Here is a 21,499-nt window from a genome sequence, read left to right as displayed (position 1 = left end):
GACTACCAGCACCAGCTCAGGCACATGCTCCTCCACTTTTCTGGATCAGGATCATCTCAGCTACTCCTCTGGAGCAGTTTATATCAAATTGTGTGTATGCTTGCAAAAAAACATCTTAACTAGGTGCAGAGGAATTTCCTCTGTGTAAAAACCTCATTTTAAGGTCACGTCAACAAACTAAGAATCAGTCAAATTATTTGGAAGTTTTTGAAAAACAAACAAACAACCCCACAAACCCAAACCCAAAACCAAACAAAAAACACCCCCAAGAATACGAACCACACACAATTTGTGAACAGAAAGAAAATTACCTATATATATATATATATACACACACACTTCAATCTATTATTCTCCACTCCTGCTGTAATTACTTTATAGAAAACAGCAAATGAGTTCTTCCTGCTGTCTGCTCTGCAGAGCCAGACTGGCTGAAAAAGAAGAAGCTGGCCTCCTCTCTTTTTAATGTGATTATCAGAATTACCAATGCTTCTGCCACAGTCCTTATTGTCATCATTACTCCATAACGCCAACAGTCTGGGAATTGATTCCCAGATTCAGGTGAAGGTCACAGTTAAACACAAGGTCATATTTTTTGTACGGAAATCAAATAGATTTTGCCTGGGAATCAGTGTGGGAGAATAAATGTGAAACACTGGAGTGATGCTTTCATTCACAGACCCACTCTTCAGACAAGCTCTCCCTGCAGAGGGTTTTTTTTATCATAATGAAAAATGGCAGATCATTAACATTAACACGTCTCTAAAAACTCAAGGTGCACACTCCAGTAAAGATGTGATGAACTGATGGGCCAGCTACTCACCCTACGATGGCTTCTTCGCTGCTCGGCCGGCAAACTGAAGGAAAAGCCCATTTAACCATCCGGCTGTGCACAGATCCTGCTCTGGAGAGTCTGAAGGGTACTTCAGGGATCCCCAAACCTGAGCAGTTAGAAACCAAGAGACCTCAAACCAGAAACTGCTCATCTTCTCTACAGCAAACGGGCCAAGGTCTGGCACACATATGGAAGGTCCTCTATCCATCCCCCTATTTTTTTTTTTTTTTTCAAACCCATTTCAGGCAGAGTAAAGAATTTATCCCACTCAGTCCACTTCACTCTGATTTGTCTTTTTTTTTTTTTTTTTGAAGCAATATATCATGGGAAGTATTTTGCAATTCCCTCATAAAATTTAATCAAACATGCAATGTCCTTTAACAGGAAGCATAGTCAGAAATATCGTCCATTAAGTTAACACTGGCAGAAACGTTCCAAAGGCTGTTCTCAATCCCCAGAACTGTTCATTCATAATAAAAATCTATGCTGCTTTCAACAGAAGTTTGAAATAGTAAATTGGAAATAGAAGACTGAGTCTGAAAGCCTTGGAGAGGGGAATACAATAGAAAACCTTTTAAATTTGTTAAATTTCAGACCCATCAGACCGACGCATTACTTGAACGCTCGCCTGCAAACCAGCGGATTATTTTAACTGTCAGTCACATTAGCGCGTAATGCTCCCATCTGGGCACGGATGTTTCAAATGCCGCAGAGATCCGTGAGTGAAGACAGTAACGTTTTATTCCCAGTCCTGCTAGAAACCCCCTGAGCGACACCACGCAGGATGCCTCACCTGCCTCTGCCTCGCTCTTCCCACCAGTTAGCTGCTCCTAATCACCCTCCTGCTCCCTGGGGAGTGACCCAGGGAACACAAACTGTTTGCAAAGTTGTCAGAGAAGCACATATAAATACACCTTTACAGCGCACAAATGGGTCTTTTACATTTCAGAGCAGATATCAGAGGTGGGCGGGGAGACTGTTTTCTTCTGATGGATGAATATAAGAGATACAGAGAAAAATAAAGTGTATATTGAGTTCACGTCTTAAATGTCTGAGAGCGATTACATAAATGTAAATGTTTTTCCAAAGATGCCAACCCCATTTAGACACTTTTTTCAGATCCTGGTTATTTATAAACGGTAGATCCCAAATACTTGTTGTCGAGATACTAATACCAAATTTCAGAAAGCTGTTACGGGTATTCCACAACATCTAGATTGTGCCATTATCTCCAATTTATCTAACACTTTCATTTCAAAACCTGCGTTGCTGCATTATTATGTATAAAGCATACAAGATTTATTCAAGTTTGAAATGCTAGCTGTCCAGCTTGAGTGATTTCTTCCTATTAGGAAGATATTATGCAGATATTTAATTGTACCAGCCCACAGAGGCACAAGCGAACCAAAACTGGCACAGGGCTCATTGCAAAAGTTGGAAAAACTTGGTCCTTTGACTTCATGGAGATCACTCTGGAACGGGCATGGCGCAAAACGGCTGCATCCCTGCCTCCCTCCAACCCATTCCCGCCGGGCAAGGGTTGCAGCAAGACCCCGGGCTCCTTTACATCTTCACTGCTGCAGGTTTGGGGGTTTATTTCCTTTCTCCTTCAGATTCTGCACTTCATCCTGCTGCCGCGGCAGCAATCCCAAATCCACTGCCGCATTCTCTACCTCTCTCGCACGGGAGCGCCGAGACGAACATTAGCGTCTTCAAATACAGAACATTTCGGCTCTCCTTCTGCAGGGAGGTTAATGTCGAGTAGCTGATTGCTGCTCCCCAGAGTGCCTCTCCGGTGCTTCAGCAACGCCCTGTACAATCTCTGCATTAATTTCTCAGCAGTTCTCAATGTACTGTAAATGCAGCCGCACTTCAGTTTTCATTAGGCCAACACAGCCGCTGCTCTGGTTCTTGTCTGCCTGCTTGTCACAAGGGAGAAAACTTTTTCAAGCCAAAGTGTTTGAAGATTAAAAAGTCTCAAGACAAGAAGAAATGTCTCTTTTGCTTGGGTTTTTCCACAGTTCTCAAAGCTTTTTCCTTTTACTTTCTTTTCTTTTTTTTTTTAAACTACAGAAATATCTAATAAAGAACTCTGATCACTGTATTTTTTTGCATATACTGTGTTCAATTTCTCCTCCATATTTAATTCAGAGCTCTTTTATTTTCACTTTTAAGCAGTATGGCCTCATTTATTAAGAACAAGTGTTTTCATGTAAAAAACCCAAAAATAAATAATTAAACTAGTCAATGACCAAGACACCAAAAGAAAATATGTAATATTACTTATCTTTCTCAGTGAAAAATCTCCTGAATTTCTTCTTCGTCTCTATGTTATAAAAATTTGTCCATCCTAAAGCTGGTGTTTTGTCTTTACAACTGGACTGGACATCATAAAGCAGTTTGGGATTGCTGCCTTGTTCCAGACAGTAACTTTTGTGTCTCTTTTATGCCCAATAGAAGGATATCGTTACCACACATCTGTTGCTACTTCCACCTCTCTTCCTGAATCCAGATATTGTACTGCAAAATTTTACTTACGTTTGGTTACCCAGCTGGTATTCTTTCCTGTAGGGTAATTTCAAGGTTATTACCTTCCAGGGAAGGTCTCATTTGGAAACACAGCGAGGACTCTTTCTGCATGAGCTTGTAGCTTTTCAATATTAAAAACTCTAGCATCTTCCTCTATAACTAGTTTTACCTCATCATCATAAGTTGCACTTAAAACGCCGAGTGACGAAATAGAGGAATGTTTGAGGTGGAATATGGATATCATTCACAAAGGAGGTCTGAATCCCTGCGGTGTTTGGTAGCCATTTCTACAGTGTTTTTTCCAATAGCAGCTTGTTTTCTGGTATTTTTTTCAGAACTGAAAATTAAATCAAATAAAAAAATAAAAGGTATAGTCAAAATAAGGGCCATTCTTATAAAAATGATTACTAATTTTCCCCAAAGACCAGAACTTTATCTTCTCTCCTACCTTCCTGAACAACCACAGCTCCAGCTGGCATCTGAAGTAAATGTAGTAAAAAAAAAAAAAAAAAGACACACACCAAAAATTAGCCCTATCTTATTCCTATTCCTCATACTTTGTATAAAATAATTCAGTAGTACATATGAACATTAATTGGATGTCTCCTCCAACAAAACAGCTGTGTATACCACAAGTGTGAATAGTCATGTACATACCAAATCTTCTATTGGATAATTTGCTTTAACACGATTTACAAAGAAAAGTCACCAGTACTAGTAAAGTTGTTATGTGATTTTTTGAATACTTGTAATTACTTTTACAATAATTTTCAGAAACAGTCTCGACCTCAACTTGTCAGAAATTTGTCACCTCCTCTCACTTTATACTTTTGTATTTTGTAAAACTGTACTTTACTGCAATTTAATGACAGTACAGATATTATAATGCATCGAATAGGTGAAGAGGTTTGTATTATACTTTCTTAGCCTAAGAATGCCCCAGTAACCTATTTCAACGACTCTTTATCAGAGCGCTCCAATTAATAAAAGATTTGCAGTTTCTGTAATTCACCTTTTCAAGAATGCCTAAACAGAATCATGTGTGCCTAATTAGCATTTACAATGTCAGCAAAATTACAAAAATATTACTTCATTTAGATAGCGCTGAGACAGAAATCCCATCTCTAATCTTGAAGTTGTATATTTGATTCTTAAAAATGCCCGAGTGCTCACAATTTCTCACAGGAAGCACTTGTTTTATTCCTAAGATATTCTTCGGGGCAGAACAAATTACAAACCTGCTCTGAACTACTTCCTTCATGGGGGTTTCGCTGCCAAGACACTTTCTTTGTTGAACTGCTTTGGTTTACTTACAACTATTTTCTCTTACAGTAATAATTGAAAGAAATCAGTGGGATGAAAAAGTTTGGTTATAAGCCAAGAGAGCTCATCCCAGCTCCACTGTACGAGGGGACGAGTCCAGCCACCTTCACTTGCTGTGGTCCCACAGACTAAATATTTGTTGTGCAAGTCTCAGAAGTTCAACCTCTCGAACCATCGTGTAAAGAATTTTAATTAAAAAAATAAGCAACAAAGTTATTCATTCAGTTATTTGTGCTGTAAGTTATGTTCTTTTTTAGAAATAGGATGAGATCCCAGAAAGAAGAAAGTACGTCTTGTTCTTCTTCTGATTATAACACCATATTTAATTGAATTTCAATCATTTCAAAGCAGATAAAGCTGACCTTTATGCTCAGCACAGTGTGTTTCAAAAAAAACATGAATAAAGATTAGGTGACTACGAGGAGTTCTCCATCAGCTGCTCTTCAATAACGTTTTAAGAGAACATGACGTTAATGCCACTTTATCATAAACTTGGTTATCATAATCCAATATGTTTCACCTAAAAGTTAAATCTGTTTACTGAAACCTCCCCAAAATTACAAATTCACCTATTTACCATTGCTGATTTTCCCAAATGTAGAAAGTGTAATGTTTTTCTTTATGTAATTTACATTCCCAACGTAATTTTATTAAGTTTTCAGCTTGAAATACGATTACAAGCACACCTGCCCTCACTTTGTACTTTTATATTTTGTAAAATTGTACTTTACTACAATTTAATGACAGTACAGATATTATAATGCATTGAATAAGTGAAGGGGTTTGTGTTTTGCTTTCTTAGCATAAGAATGGCCCAGTAACCTATTTCAAATAGTGCCCACGACTATGCATGGGGAGAAAGTACATACAATAAATACTTTTTTTAATTAAAAAAAAAAAAAAGCTGCTAGTTAGGACAGACTGACTCATTCTATTTTATTGGGAAAAAGCACACTATTTTTATTTGTGTTGTAATGATCCCATATCAAAGCGTCACACTCCTCATTAGAAACAGAAGACATTTGGAAGCCTATGCAGCAAGCCAGATTGATCAGCAGCTTCCCTGTTTTTAACGGAAATATAGCATTTCAGTTATATTACTACTAATGACTACTGAAATCGATCACCAATCGATACCCTGAAGCAACTTCTTGGGCTCCAAAGAGCACATCTCTACTGCTGCAGCAATCCAACAGCTCTCAACAGTTACCTCTCAATCCTGCCTGCCTTTGATTTATCCAGGCCCCTAGCAGCAGGCTCTTTCACAATAAAATTTAAAAAAAAAAAGAAAATAAAAAGAAAAAAAAAGAGAGAGTATACTCCATAATACATACAAACTACAGCAGTGGATCTGATTTTTGTGCAATGAATTTTCATTAGCGTTTCCCCAGGCTCTTAGCCAGCTATGTCAGAAGAAGCAGTTGCACTGAAAGCTTAAAAGGCACCAGATTAATTTGCCTGTGTGGTTTTTTTCATTCAGTTATAATCCTCTGCCATTAAACAAAAAAAAAAAATATCACCTGGAGCTGAAGAAAAGATCAAAAAAAGCCAAGTGGAAGGCCAGTTTTAGTCAGTATTTTATCTTTTATCTTCAGCCCTAGAATTTATTTAGTAAGATTTTAAAAGGAATGAGGCATATTATCAGATTTCAAAAAATGAAGCACTCGGATGTTTATGAGAATTTTCAAAACCATTTTTCCACAACTTTACACCCTTCTTTTTTCTTTAAAAAAAAACACAAACAAAAAACCCAACTCAGCTACTTTTGGCAAAAGGCTTTTTCATCTTTTATGAAACAATTTCAGGAGCAGGCATAGAAAGTTACAATCTAATTTCACTCCTCTACAGGTCTGGGAGGTTGCGATCTTCCCTGACTTGGGTGCCTTTAAGAGATACCACCTTAAGAGTGGGTCTGGTCCAGAGTCTTAATGGGTTTGCAAGCATCACCAGCATCAAGCAGACACAGACCAACCCAAAAATTGGCATGTAGACACACAAACTAAACCAAAGGTGTCAAAATTTAGAGATCTATTTCAGATATGCCATGCTCATTCTTATTTTTCTTTACCCACTGCAGAAAAAGATCCTGTAAATAGAAAACTAAAAACAAATTGCACCAACGCTTTCTATTAAGAGATGACACCTGATAGGAGGGCCCCGTCCCTCCTGGACGGACAAACAGGTGGTGACACATTAGAACAAACAGGCTTTGTTAAACAAAGCTGATTTCTCCCTTCGAAAATATGTTTGGTTCACGAAAATTATTTTGCTAAGTTAGTAACCTCAATGGGAGAGTATTTTAGAGAAGAATATTATTTCAACTAACTAATATTAGTGCAATTAAAGCCATAAATGAAGTTTGATTCCAAGCTAAGCTAACTCAGAATAGGGCATTCTAATTTACTTTTACCTCCAATCACTGGAAATTTCACTGTTCTTATTCTGGAAGAAATAAGCTTTGAAGAAAATCACTTAGCTTCCAAGGGTTGTTTTAATCAGTAAAAATACCCATTCAGCCTTAATTTCAGAGCTGTTCTGATTTAGAATTAGTGTTTATTGTGGAGATTAGTGTCTTAATGTGTTCATAAATCTGGTCTTGTACAATAATAATTTTTGCACTGTAATAAATGCCAACTGAAATTTGTTATTATTACATTCATTAATAAACAGTTAATTGATAGATTAACAAAAAAAGGAAATAGAAAATGTCAAAGTATGATTGAATCAAGGCATTTCTAAAGAAGGTCCCTCAGAAATCTATTCTTGAAATAGTACTTGCATTACCTTTGTGAATCCTATGGAAAAGGATAGAAATGCTGTGGTTGTATGCCTTCTAAGTGATGCAGAAGTAGGCAGACGGTTATTTCCCAAGAAATCTCACATCGCACAATATGTTCAGTTTGGGTAAAAAATGATGTGGAATACAGTTCAATGCAAATTGGTATGAGGAACCAAGAACGCCTATCACAGGTAAGCTTAAGAATTCAAAAAATGTTAGATAAAGAATAGCCAAGTACAAATAAGATGTTAGGACAATGCAAATGGGAGCAAATGCAATCCTTCAATGAGTTCACAGCAGAATATCAAACAAAAAAAACTCTTATTGCCATCACATACCATTACTGAGACATTCCCGGAAGGCTATACCTAATAATGGTGTCCAGACTTCTAAAAGTTGTTGAATACAAAGAAATTGGGCAGTATCTTTTTAGTGCTCAATAGATATGGTTTATTATTTAAAAGCGTGTGGTAAATCAAATAAAATAATGTGCCTGACAGTGCAGCAAAGTTACATCTCATGTACTCCTCAGCTCAGCCCTTCTCAGCCATTTTGCTCCACGGGCAGTGTAACACTTCGATGTCTCTAAGAATTGCCGTTCCCTGGGTTTATTAGGGACCACAGGTTATCAAGGGCTTGATTAGGTCAAGTGAGCTTCATGGTTGAAGCCTCATGCTAATTATTTATTTTTATGAGTACCGGTCCACAGAAATTTTGTTGGATGGACCGAAAAAAAAAAAAAAACCCAAACAAAATCCAAACCACAAAACCAAACAGGACTGAAAAGTGCTTGAGCAGCCACAGAGCCTTCTGATAATTGCCCTTCGTGTAAGTTACTAGTGAATTTTAGTCCTTGGCCGTTAACCACAACAGCACACAGTCAATGCTTGCCTTAAAAGAGCCAACTGCAAAGGTGTCCATTAGCACCCAAAGAACAAGCAACTGGAGAGTGATGTGATGCCCTGGTGCCACATAAGCACACAACCATTTCTGCAGGAACCATAGTGTGGGGACAGAAAGCAAACACTCAAGCTGCTTGACTGACCTTCCTTCTACGTACGGTGTTGCTGGTATGCCTCATCCACTTTTTTAAAATATATATTCATATATATACACACACATATACAGAAAGCTGATACAGGGATAAACACACACTGCCATTACATTAATCTTTTAAAATAATTAATAATTTAAAAGAATGAGTAATTACCGAAGCATTTGGTCTTTTTAATGGCAGAGAGGAAAAAAACCCCACATAAACCAACAAGTTGAAGCCCTGAGTAAAAGGTTGCACCTAGAGAGTATCTGGCGCAGATAAGGAAAATGCACTACATATGATTCCGAGGGCGCATTAAGAGCCCCAGTTTAAAGGAAACCAGACTAGGAGAGTTCAAGTTATTTGGAGACAAAGGCTAGAAGATTAGTGACAGTCGGTCTGGGGCTCCAGGTGCCCCGAATGACTCAGTTTCAAAGCCGACTGGAAATGAGGGATATTTACAAATATTTCCTCCAGGCACTTCATGTTTTTAGCTTCAGCCTGAGTTATAGCACATCTCTTCTCACCACTGTTCTTTGAGGGAAAAAATGAAGTTCAAATGTACTTATGATATATCCATTCACCCTTGAACTACAAATTAAGACGGCCTGTCAATTGCCAAACCTTTATCTTTTCAAGAAGTCACAGGAGCTGGTTTTATTCTCAGTATTATTTGACTGGAAGGTGTTTCTGCTTCCAAATGAAAGGAGGATTGGAAAGACCAGCAGAAGCCAGGAGCTAAAAAATAATAAACTTAGAAGTCACAAACAGAGAAAAAGAGATAAAGGAGAACAGGGTCGGGGAAAAAAAAAACACGAGTGGCCCTAATAAGACAAATCTAAGACATAACAAAGAAACAAACCAAAAATTGGCTCTCTAGATGCTCTCTGAATTTTTGCAGCCTCATAAGTATCCAGCAGAGTAGCTGATCAGGAGGAATTTGAATATTTACAGGCTAGAGATGCAAGAGATAAGATGGCATATAGGTGAGAATCTAAGCAAGCTTCGGATGAGGCTCACGTCACAGAGCAGAAAAAGAGAGAGAGAGAGAATAAAAGAGGCAAGTACACGGGTTATGAAGTGCTACGATGGATGGAAAAGAAACAGCTCTCTGACCACGGTGGAAAAGGGAGCCAACCCAGGGATTCAAAGGAAGGCCAATCATCCCAACGGCATCACCTGGCGCCGCTGCTGGGGTGCACTGGGGTTAGCTGGGGGCTGCAAAGAACAAGGCATCAGTTAATATGTGGAAGGAGGAGAGGATAAAAGTGACAGGGGGATAGAGGAGTACGAATGCTGAAGGTATGTTGTAGCAAGGTGGTAAGAGAGTAGGGAGGACAGGGAGAATACAGATTGGGTACCAAACAGAAGGACCAAACTTTTCTTGGCTTCCTGCAGGAGAAATGATTTAGTGGTTGAAACACATGCCTGAGACTCTGGAGCTCTTTATTCTGCTCCCATCTCTGCCGATTATTTGCTTCATGACCCCAGGCACAGAACTGCTCTGTGCCTCAGCATTTCCACCGCAAAAATTAGAAGAACGTTTCTGTTGTGAGCAAGTGACCCTTCAGCCTGCCCAGAGCCGCCCACTCCCATGGCACCAACCACTGGAGGCACTTTAAGAACAACCACTGCTGTTGAGATTGAGTCAGTTTCAGAATAAATAAATAAATCAAATCAAATTTACCTTTGTACAACCAATGAGACAGTCCCATTGGTTTTCAATTCAAAGAGAAAATGAGTTTAAAAGTTCTGACATTGGACTCGACACCTCTACCCCACAGAATACTGCTCCTGCTGCATTTACTTTGTGTGCCAATCTCTCCTCCACCATCTCATCTAAGCCCAAGAGAGAAAACTGATACAAAAATAACATGGAAACTTTATGGCTGGAAAGAGATGTGAATCAAAAATTGAGATACCCATGACAAAAAAAGGTTTATTTTTTATTTAAATGAAGAATTTTACCTTCTTTTGCAGTCTTAAAAGAGAAATTGAGATCCAGGTATTCAGGACAAATAATTGCAGGAAAAAGGCATCCCCACAGTAACCTCTAAATTACCTGAATAAGTCATGTACATCAGTTCTCTCTTTAAGAGCGCTTTGTGGAATTATACCTAATTGTGCAGTAAAGTTTTAAGAGAATTATTTTGCCTATTCTTCACTTAATAATAGGGAAAAAGCACTTCACATAAATTAGCAGCAGTACCAGGAAGCCATTCACACAGGGAACTTCATACAAAGATGCACAATACTTTTGTTTTCATATAACATATAGAAGTAAGCGGAGTGGAAGGCTGTATAAGCTTTTAAAATAATCATAATCTATAAAACAGGACACGATAGTTTCAGCATCATCCTGGAAGGCAGGAAAACTATCTTGTCTGACCCTGATAAGAAATTCAATCTTCTGCCATCACAGAATCCAATTGCTTTGGCTGGTTTTGACTATACGAAAAGATTGAAAACTCAATTCTTCCCCTATATCAGGGCTAGATTGATTAGAGGTTGTTCATATTGATTAGCTGTGACAGCTAGCAGCTAGTTATAAACAACAACGACATTTTTTCTTCTCCCCATACTGGGCTTATATAGAAAGCTGACCATGAAAACATATGTGTGGGTGCAGGGAGAGGGAGAAGAGGTCACCTCCTTCCACTTTCTACGTACTCTCTTAAGTCGGGGCACTTAATAAGGGATTATTTTTTGTTTAGAATTGCTCATTGTATCATGCCTTTTCTTCTCATGCCCTAAGTTAATTAAACCTTACTCAAAAGAAAAAGGAAAGGAAAAAAAAAAAAAATAATTCGGAAGGCAGGCCCCTTCTCACCATATACCATAGGTATTTTCACCAACACCTGCAGATCAGAAAGCAGCAGATTAGAGGCAGTTTTATTCTCTCTCTCTCATTTTACCCTCCTTTTTGTTGCCCTGAGCCACAGCTGAATGAGAAAGGAAGAGATGCATTAGCTAAACTCAAGCTCTTCCCACAAGCGATATTCCACTGAGCTGAGCCACCAGAGTACGGTGGCATGTGTTGCTTGTACACATCCCTCTGCATTTGTTGGACTTGGATCATCCTTGGATGTACCTTAATCAGAAGGACTCTTACACATTTTATTTTTTCTACAAAAAACTAAAATACTACCAAAACCCAGACTTCCTGCTACGAGCTCTACCGGCCAGCAGAGACATTAGAGCCCTTTATCTGAGCTATGTAGTTCAGATAAATGCATGCAAGGCGCTTCAAATGAAAAACTTTCAGGGCGAAGTTAATATTACAGCCCAGCCCTTCCCCAAGTCATTATGCCATACCAGCAAAACAACGATAATGCAGAAAACACGTCGCAATACCCCTCTTGAAGCTGGGATGGGCAGAGTGAGTTCTCTCTCCATTTATTTACGGAAGGTATATAGAGTCGGTAATACCCCGACACCTGCTGTGTAATTTGAAGCTATCTGTGGCACAAAACCATTAAGGCCCGCTGAGATTAAAACAGTGATATCTCAGACTCTTATGTACATATTTGCCACAGTTGGCTTTTTTTACAGATTATCTTAAAAATTCCAGTAGGCACAGAAACTTGATTAAATGGGGAGTTTTGTAGGATGAGGAAGCATATTTTGTTATGCTGATTGATAGATGGAAAGAGAGCTTTTACAGGCTCATTTTTTTAAATTCAACTTCGTACATGCAAAACTTTGTTTTTTCCAACCATATCTGATATTACTTCTCCCACAGATCTTGTCTCATTCATACCCATAATCTGTCAGAGAAGGACAATATTGGTACACTACAAAACATATGCAAAGCACAAGGAGAACTGCAGGAGTGCGAAGGAAACGGAGCCCAACCTCAGCTCTTCCAGCACAGTTAGAAAGCAGAATGTTTGTCAGTCTCAGATTTCTGGCACAGTTTTGCAAACCCCAAAAATATGCTTATGCATGCAGGTTTTTTTATACACCTCTCTGAAAGACAGCTTTCTTCACTTCGTTTCCTACAGCTCTAACAATCTTGGTAACAAGATATGTTTGCCTTCATTGATTTAGACAAACGATACTAAAGTTCCCGGGGTATTTGTCACAGCAGCATCTTCAAACTCAAATACTTTATTTTCACAAATAACTGAGTTCAACATGACTATTAATGTCACTACTCCAACTCAGCACTCTGAGAAATCTTGTGCTATTTCAGGAAAATGGGGGGGGGGGGAGGTACAAGAAAGAAGTCGTTGTATTAGATTAAACCAGGTCGCACTGTTTAGCAAATTCAAGCAAAAATTAATGATGCAGATCTGGTGATCTGCAGTACACCACAGTGGCTGAGAACTTGCCCTCCTCCCTTTTTGACACATGGTGGGTTGTTTTATCCCACATAAACACAATGGTGAGGTTTCCAAGCCCACCTCTGGTGCAGCTATACACCTAATACATTTCTGGGGATATCTGGTATTTACAGACAATTGCCTTAAGCGTCTTACAAATTAGGAAGTTGAAAGGTGCACAGAAGACCTATGTATATTATACCCTCATCCACTCACACAAACACTTGTCTGTACAACATCATTCTGACTTGTTCTGAACCTGAGCCTTTCCTTCTAGGGACACCCATTATTTGTATTTCAGGGTTTTCCTAAAACAGAATCTGAAAATATTCATATCACTCTCAGACTTGATAAGTTTAATTCAAATTTTAGTCATCACACCGGTTCATTACACCACTGACCTAATTGTATGTAGCGAGAGCAGGAGGAAGATGCTTTCAACTAAACGTAAGAGCAGGTTTCTGAACATCATTGCAGACCTCTCAAAGTAGTTCCTGCTATCACAAAGTGGTTTACATGCCAGGCATACTGCTGAGTCTCAGCTGAAAAAAAGCAAAAAAAGTATTTATATAACTATGGAGGACTGGTATAGCCCCAGCCTTCTTGTTTCCCATTTAATGTCTTCCTTTCCCACCAGCCAGGTGATCCGTCAGACCTACTTCTGGTAGGACGACAGCAGCAAAGAGGTGGACAGTGCTCTACAATCAAAATATTTTACACTCATTTTACTTCTGAAGCTATCTGAATGCAGTAATGGTTCAGGGCACAGGAGAGTCGGGCTGCAATTGTTCTTTTCTGCTTTGAATAATGCATGTGAATAAATATCCCCTCTTCTCTATTGTCCTTTGAAATACTAAAATCCTTTGTTACCTCTTCCTCTGAAGAAGAAGGTCAGACCAGAAGCCGCTAAGCTTGCTGTGATAGGCACAGAAAGTCATTCTCCATAGAACAGCCACACTGCGGCATAAATTAGCCATGAAATCCTTGTAGAGCGTGAATAATCAAAAAGTAGCAAAGCATCTTAATTTTTTTTCCCCCGTGATTCCTATTTATCAAAAAACAGACTTTACACTGCAACCAAAAAAAGAATGTATGTACCATGCATGGAATAATATTTGAAAAATAGTCCTGCGATGCTGTGCTGTTTCAAGCAGCTAGGCAGGACACACGGATTCTAATATTAATCACATTTTTTTTCCTGTAACCTGTGCTGATAAATCCCTGGCAAGGTCATATTTAAAGGAAGCTTTCTTGATAGGAAAAATTGTCTGCATCTTCCATATGTGCATAAACAGACTAGTAATTGAAGTGCGAGCAATAGCTGCGATATCTAGGAATCCCAGGGCATTATTGACAAAACAGACAGCTGTGCAATCGCAACTACAGCAATTTCAGTTGCTACAGTTTTCAGGCATGCTCACACAATCATTAATTTAATAATTAGCCCACCCAAATCCAACCACATTGCTCCTTGTGTAGACTGGCTTCTTCCCAGGAAAAACTATTTTCTCAACCTGCCTTCCCACAGTTTTCTTAATTTATGCCTTTCAAGCATAGGCTGTCTTAGAATGATAGAATGGTTTGGGTTGGAAGGGACCTTGACGATCATCGAGTTCCAACCCCCTGCCATGGGCAGGGACACCTCCCACTCTAATAAGGGGTATGAGATATTCCGCAACGCAGCAAAACACATGAATCCTAGAACTTCACCCAATATTTTTTGCAGCATGCTATATTTCCTAGCTGAATGAAAGCGTATCATTATTTAAGTGCTTTAGATCTTGGTTTAAAAATTAGAAGAACCAGAGAGCTCCTGATTCTAGCAGTCTCTATATAAGCCATCGTTTATATTAAATCAATCGGTGTTTCCTTAGATGATCTTCCAAGATGAAAATCAGTTGTGGCATTAGTACTGGGATCAATATATTTGGGAGTCCACGCACAAGACATAACCCATTTCTTAGCACGTATTTTAGTATTTACATTTGATATAAATTTTCAAGAAACCAAATAAAAACTTATTTAACAGATATTATTTCTCTGTACAGTTATTTCCCCTCCTCGTCCTGCCAGTTGCCTTCTATTCTTGTTATTTAGAAAAAAAACCCTGTCATTGTAATTGAACGCACCAAAATTCCCAGCCAATCAGTGCAAACTAATCCAAATACAGCAGGAGCAGTGTCACATATCCGCAGACAAGATTTGGATGGGCACCTGGCCTTTTTCAGTCGTGATCCGTATAAAAAGAAAGGAGAAGGTGCTGGAAAACTGTGTGTTCTTTCTGAGCCAAGCCATAGAGATAAATGTGCTGCAGCCTGTCTCAAAATCTTTTTATGACTGTGATACCTCTGGGTCAGGGTCTGTTTTTGTAAAGCAAAGCAGATTTTGACAGAACTGTATCTCTTTGTGACTGTAATAGAGTAATGTATCAAATTGGTGAACAAGACAAAACAGGATGCCATTTTTTCCAAGTTCACTGAAAACCGCAGGGGTGAGTCATTACACAAATGAAAAACTCAGAACTAAAGAACTCAAATAGGGCAAAAACACTCTAATGTAACCTTGAAGCATCCTCTGTTGGAACATACACTGGTTTACAACAGACAAACACACAAAGGGAAGATTTAAATACCAAGCGTGACTCGACTCACTATTAGATGTAACTTAATTTCTCATTTGTTAGGTAATAAACAGTTTGGTGATTACCGTTTCATTTACATGGAGGAGTCACTTGCAAACTCGGGAAGGTCAGAAAGATGTTTCTGAAAGACACAGTGGCAAAATAAGGGATTTTGTAGTCTGTATGAATGAAGAAAATAAAACCTAAGGAAGACCAGGGACCTGGCTAAGGTCATGAATATTTTCAGAAGACTGCAGCAAACAGAGGAGTGACTTGCGGTGATGTTGTGCCAATGGACTCTACCCTATGTGATTATTCACTTTCAAAATCTCTTGACTTCCAAGAAAGTGCTGCGGCATTTAATTATACATGAATTTGCATGATTAAGCAGCCCTCAGTACTCCCCCCCCCCCTTTAAAAAGCCCCAAACAATAGAATTTTGATTTCAGGTAGGTTTGAAGAGGATATTGATCCGTTTCTATTATTCTGAAGAATAATTAAAAATCTCCGATCACCTCCAAGTAGAGCACAGTGTGTGCTTAATAGAAATTTTTGTGCAGTTGATAATATGCACATTTCTAATACTTTTCAAAACACATCAGAAACGTTTCCCAGACAAAGCTTGCTAAGCTGTCCTGGTTCATTAAATGCAGACGACGCGAGACATAGCATTCTGCTGTAGGAAATGACACGCGGATCACGCCAACCCAACTTCACCTGAATACCTGGATATTTATATAATACAGTATTTTTATACAAGCATACATATAAGCGTTTATTATAAAAATATTACACCTCAGGCTTTTAAAGCATTAGTTAATATAATACCTAATGTGAGATCGCACCAGAGACAGAAAGACAAGCCAGAAAGCCTAATGAGCTGGTACCAGAAGTCAGCGCACAAAGCATAAGGATATCACAAATTTAAAAGACCTTCCAGTGAGATTTTTGCAAACGTCTTGCAGTTAAGCTCCAGGGCTCTAGCGTCATTTGTTTTCTTGCCTTGAGTAGGGAAATTAGAGCACTGCAAACACCAGGAATGAACGTTTATCTCTGGGCTGATTCACGGCTGAAGCAAAGCTCTGTGCGAACCAGCCTGAAGAAGCGTGTTTAACTGGTAACGTGCATCAGGAGATGCAAGCTGCCACTTTTTATAAAAGGCTTACACACACAAACATATGGGAATTTGGGCTATATAAGCTGGTTATGGCAGTATTTTGGGATAAGGATTCTACTTTATTTTCCAGAATCCAAGTTATATACTGCTATTCTATATATCTCTAATTTCTGTATTGTCCACTTGCATCGTTAAATAACACAAAGCTCCACACTGACCCTGAAGAAAACCACCTTAAAACAGCTATTTAAGTGCTAGGCAAAAGAAGACAAGAGAGAAATGGTTAAGTGGAATCAATTGTGTGTGATCTCTCATTTAGGGGACAGGGAGAGGAACACTACTCAGAGTGCTCCAAATTTCCAAACAGTGCTACACCGCAGAGCGAGGTTATATTTCCCTTCTCTACAGCTCACGTGTACCACATGTAATGCAGTAATTCAAATTAATTTTTCACAAGATAAAAATAACTCATCACGTCCTAGCCACCTGAGTACCAAACCTAACTAGAAATAAAAAAGAAGGAATTCCACTTATTTTTTGGAATATTTCCAAGCCTTTTCTGATATACATGAACAGCATCTGCCTGTCTGCTTGACAGCTGTTACCGTATGACAGATATTCCAGCACAGTGCTCCTATCCTAAAGAGAAATGTGTACAAGCATTTCATGAAATAATCACAACAAGATCAATGTTTAGTATGAGAATTTTCCAATGCCTTTCCTCTGTTTAATATCCCAGACGAGTACGAGTAGATGTGTTACGTCCTATAACTTCACAGCTACAAAAACAGAATCTGAATGATAGTCCTTCCCCCATTTGGGAACACTGAAATTTGTATTACTTATTCTCAGCTCTGATAGCAATACTGCTACAGCTACAAAACAAATACTGAATGATAGTACACTGAATACTGTTCCCACTGAGACTAATGGGTTTTGCCAAGATAATACAGATTACACGGTCGTTCGAGGCAGTAAAGCTGGGGAAGCAAACCGAAATCTAAGGGGAATTCCTGGTGAACAAAGTTCCAGTTTGTCCTTTCTGGATCTTCCTCTTTGAACCCACACCTCCGAGCTGGTGAAGGTTTTGCTCTTGAATTGTACAGGAGAAGCAAGAACGTTTCTTCACTGTTTACACACACTGGACTCAGCGCTGTGTTGCAATCAAAGTCCTCAATGCCCATACACAACATCTTCTTTCAGTCTTCCCTCCCAATTGACTCCAGCCCAGACAAACTTGTTGCATCCTTCCTGCGTTCCTGTTGTATTTTCCTCTGCTCTCTGGAGTCAGTAGAGATAGGATCTCCCTTGGCAGAGAAACGAGGTTCAAACACCACAAACGGAATCCTTGCAGAGGTTCCTCCCCGCCTTAGCTACTACTCACTTACAGAGACAGTTCAAAATCCACAGGACCTAAATTTTCCAAATTAATATTCTTTATTTGGCACCTGATCAGCAAGTGTATCTGGTAGACGAGGTGCCAGAGAAAGCCATGGCGAAGGTGCTGCTCTGTCTTCTCCTCTCATTCCTCACTGACAGCATTAAACCAGTAACAGAATACACGGCAGATGAGCTCTGATCTACCCTTCATCTTATTTAAGCTGCCACAGGAAACATTTAAACCTCCCGATACAGGATAGTCTGAGGTAGGAGAGGCACGGGTATCAATCTTTTCCACCAAAGCTACACCATTTCGCAGCAACGAATTAATTATTCATTGAGCCAAGAAAAGGAGAAAAAGGATTCATAGACCACTGATTTGGGTATCTGATTATTCGCCAGGGAAACACAGCTTTCTACGCTGCTCTACTGAATGCTTAATGTAAAGAAAGTGTCGAACATCACAGACACCGGGATGGATGTCTCCTTATCTCCCAGCTAACCACTGGGCTTTAGAGTCGTGCTGGCTCTATTTGCTACACCAACAAATATTTAACCCTTCAACACAAGGGGAATAAGGTTAAGGAAACCGAAGCTCTTCCTGTCTGTAAGGCTTTATGGATGCTTCAGAGTACAATATCCTCACGTCCAACAAAACCCAAAAATTTCAAAACCAAACCAAAGCAAGCAGAAACAACCCCAGACAAACTGAATGGGCTCGTTTATGAAAAGTTGACATATCTGGTCACAGTCTAAATTAGTAGAGAAGTATCTAGCTATTTTTATTATCCCAAATAGCTGTTTTTATTATCTCAAATTAAAAACCAATGTTGTCTGTAACTCTGACAAGTAACTGCTTATTACCATAATATAATATTTATAATGAATGGGTGACACAGACTCTGACATTTTTTTCTGTGAAGCAGCCTATAGAAATAACAGTTTCCTACAAACGTCAAAAAAAATAGTCCCTACAAACCTCAAATTAGCTGCAATACGCATATGTGCGATGCGCTAGAAAAACCCTTTTGTAGTAATGAACCGCTAACTGTATAGTCACAGCAGGAACAGCCACGTTTAAATTTCCTCACTAGGCTAATGAGAAGAAAAAAAAGAAAGATCTTTGTTTATGCTATAACCAGAAGCCACTGTAATTATTTTCCTAGGGCAAGCTGAATGCAAAAAAAAAAAAAAAGCCTGCTATAACGAATGTACGCTGGCTTTGTCAGATGGTCAAAGTTATTTCTGGGTTGGTGGTGGAATGCGGTAGGTTTGATCCCCAAGGACTTACTCAGAAAATAGTAATTTGGGGATCATCTCTAGCGATGCATACAATGAAAATTAAGTTCCACAACAAAATAAGTTTTGCCACTGGGCAGATTTCTGAATAAAAAGCTGGAGTTGCATTAGTTCCCGTTATCTGTATTTGCAAGCTGTTCACAAATCGCTAGCTGAATGATAGGAGATTTTCCATAAATATTCACTTCATGTTTACTGAAAAAAAAGAAACATTGTGGTTTCCTATCCAAATTTATAGTAACTATTTTCTCTCAAAATTTCATTTTCGATAGGTAACACAGCATAGGAAAAGCTTTTTTGGGTAGAAAATAGCGGAACCCATGCCAAACTATCAGCTTTGTGCACAGACCAGAAAATGCTCCAGTGCGCTGGAATTCAAATTTTATCAAGCCAGTCAACACATTTTTAATAAATGTCATTTCCATGCCCCCTTTTTGCATACTTAAGCAAACTAGGACCAAACAAGCAATAGAACACCAGTGAAACAGAACTAATAAACTAGAAATTATGTGCCTTTTTCTCGCAATATATCTCCAGGGCATCAGAAATTCAGCCATGGTGACTAAGGATTCAAACCCATTAGAGTTGTTTTTGTCTCTGCTGCTACGTGGCACAGATTGTAATGCATAGTTCAGTGAGGAAAGCAATTTGGAAGGACACGGCCAAAGGACTCCTCCTCCCATATGCATTACAGAACAACTCTGACGATCAAGCAGATCATCAGGCCACTCGAGCGTAGGGTAGTTGGCAAGTAGCTCATGGCAGCTCTTCGGAATAGCTACAGTATGCAGGTCGATACAATTCAGTCTTTTCTCAGACTGATAACTGTATATAATTTCTCCGGCTCTGGGATTTAGAGAGAGAGAGGTTGGATCCTCAGCTCTTACACAGCACCGTAGTTTCATTCAGATCAACGATGCAGTAAGCGTGAAAGTCATTTACACTAGCCAAGGATCTAGCTTACGACGCCTGGCTCGTGGCCACTGAACAGTCCACAAAGCTCTGAGTGAACTCGTAAAGCATCGCCCAGTAACAAAAAAAGAAATTCACCGCTGTCCTTGAAACTTGCTGGTTTAATAGGAATTTTGCTTTGAGATTAACCCCAAATTGGAAGGACAACAGCGACAGGGATTGCTGGTGCATAAAATCAACTGAAACAAAGGAACTGAAACCATGGGGTTTATGACATGCCTCGCACACCTCCCTCAAGGCCTAGTTTTAAAGATTAAGTGGCCAATATCTGGTGTCCAGATGAACATAAAGCCTCCAAGAGCAGAGGTCAGAAAGTAGGAATTTAGAAATGGTACCTGTTCATTGAGAGAAGTGGCACTCTTCTCTCATGTTTTAGATGTAGAAAACATCATATAAATGTATAAAGACATCATATAAATGTATAAAAACATCATATAAATGTATAAAAACATATAAAACATAGCAATGTTTTAGATGTATAAAAAGCGTTGTTAGTTAATATAACCTAGATCTCAACTTTGTAGTCAGGTTAAAAGCAAGGTAAGTGCTTGAATAATTGCCTTTCTCCCTACAGCCTACTAATAGTTATTTTGTTTGTTCTGTTGATGTTTTAAACCCCTTCCTATGTTTTCACATATATATTTTTAATGTGCATACACATGTGTGTGTGCAAGCTGCGCAAACGGCCAAGCAGCATCCACTATGTGAAGTTATTATGCACCACAGCAAGAAGGTTAGTCCTGTTTAATCATAAGAAGAACCATTGTCCAGTCAAATAAACAGGGAAATGGAAAAATATGTATAGTGAATTTTATCATTCCAGTCACTTACTACAAGCAAAAAGGCAGCAAAAAAATTTTGGAGAGTTGATAGATTCCTTTAATCAGCCCATACTCCAAAAAACACCTGAACCATGAGCGGTGTGGGGCAGGTTACAAAGCTGACTTGACAGAAAAGGTCATGCAGGCCCCGAACGCAGAGATAAATCCAGAAGGGATCTCAGTTCATTACCCTGAGCTCTGATAAGGCCAAAGGCTTTAGTCTTTCACACCTTTGCTCCTGCACCAAATCCAGCAACGTGCATTTGCTAAACTGCATCTCTCACAGAGGCAGGCAGTCTCGATTTAAAACAACAGTGAGATTATGGAAAGGAATTACAAGTGCCCTGGTAATTAACTCTGATGGCCAATCGCCGCATTGCAATGCAGAGGTGGGGGGACACCCCCCCCCCAAAAAAAAAACCCAAAAAACAAACAAAAACCAAACCACCAAAAAACAAAACAC

At 39.1% G+C, this 21,499-nt stretch overlaps 1 protein-coding gene across 1 annotated transcript in view; it reads left to right on the top strand.

Annotated features, from left to right (window-relative positions):
* The first annotated feature begins 829 nt into the window (after positions 1-829).
* Positions 830-21,499, top strand: part of SVIP (small VCP/p97-interacting protein) — a 55,820-nt gene continuing 35,150 nt past the window's right edge. Inside the window, exons 1-2 of the mRNA XM_009886307.1 lie at positions 830-1,010; positions 2,449-2,585. Coding sequence (XP_009884609.1) covers positions 830-1,010; positions 2,449-2,585 — 318 coding nt within the window. The remainder of the gene's footprint in view (positions 1,011-2,448; positions 2,586-21,499) is intronic.

The sequence above is a fragment of the Charadrius vociferus genome, unplaced genomic scaffold (genome assembly GCF_000708025.1).
Source record: "Charadrius vociferus isolate BGI_N301 unplaced genomic scaffold, ASM70802v2 scaffold115, whole genome shotgun sequence".
Lineage (NCBI taxonomy): Eukaryota > Metazoa > Chordata > Aves > Charadriiformes > Charadriidae > Charadrius > Charadrius vociferus.
This window is presented reverse-complemented; position numbering and strand designations above follow the sequence as displayed.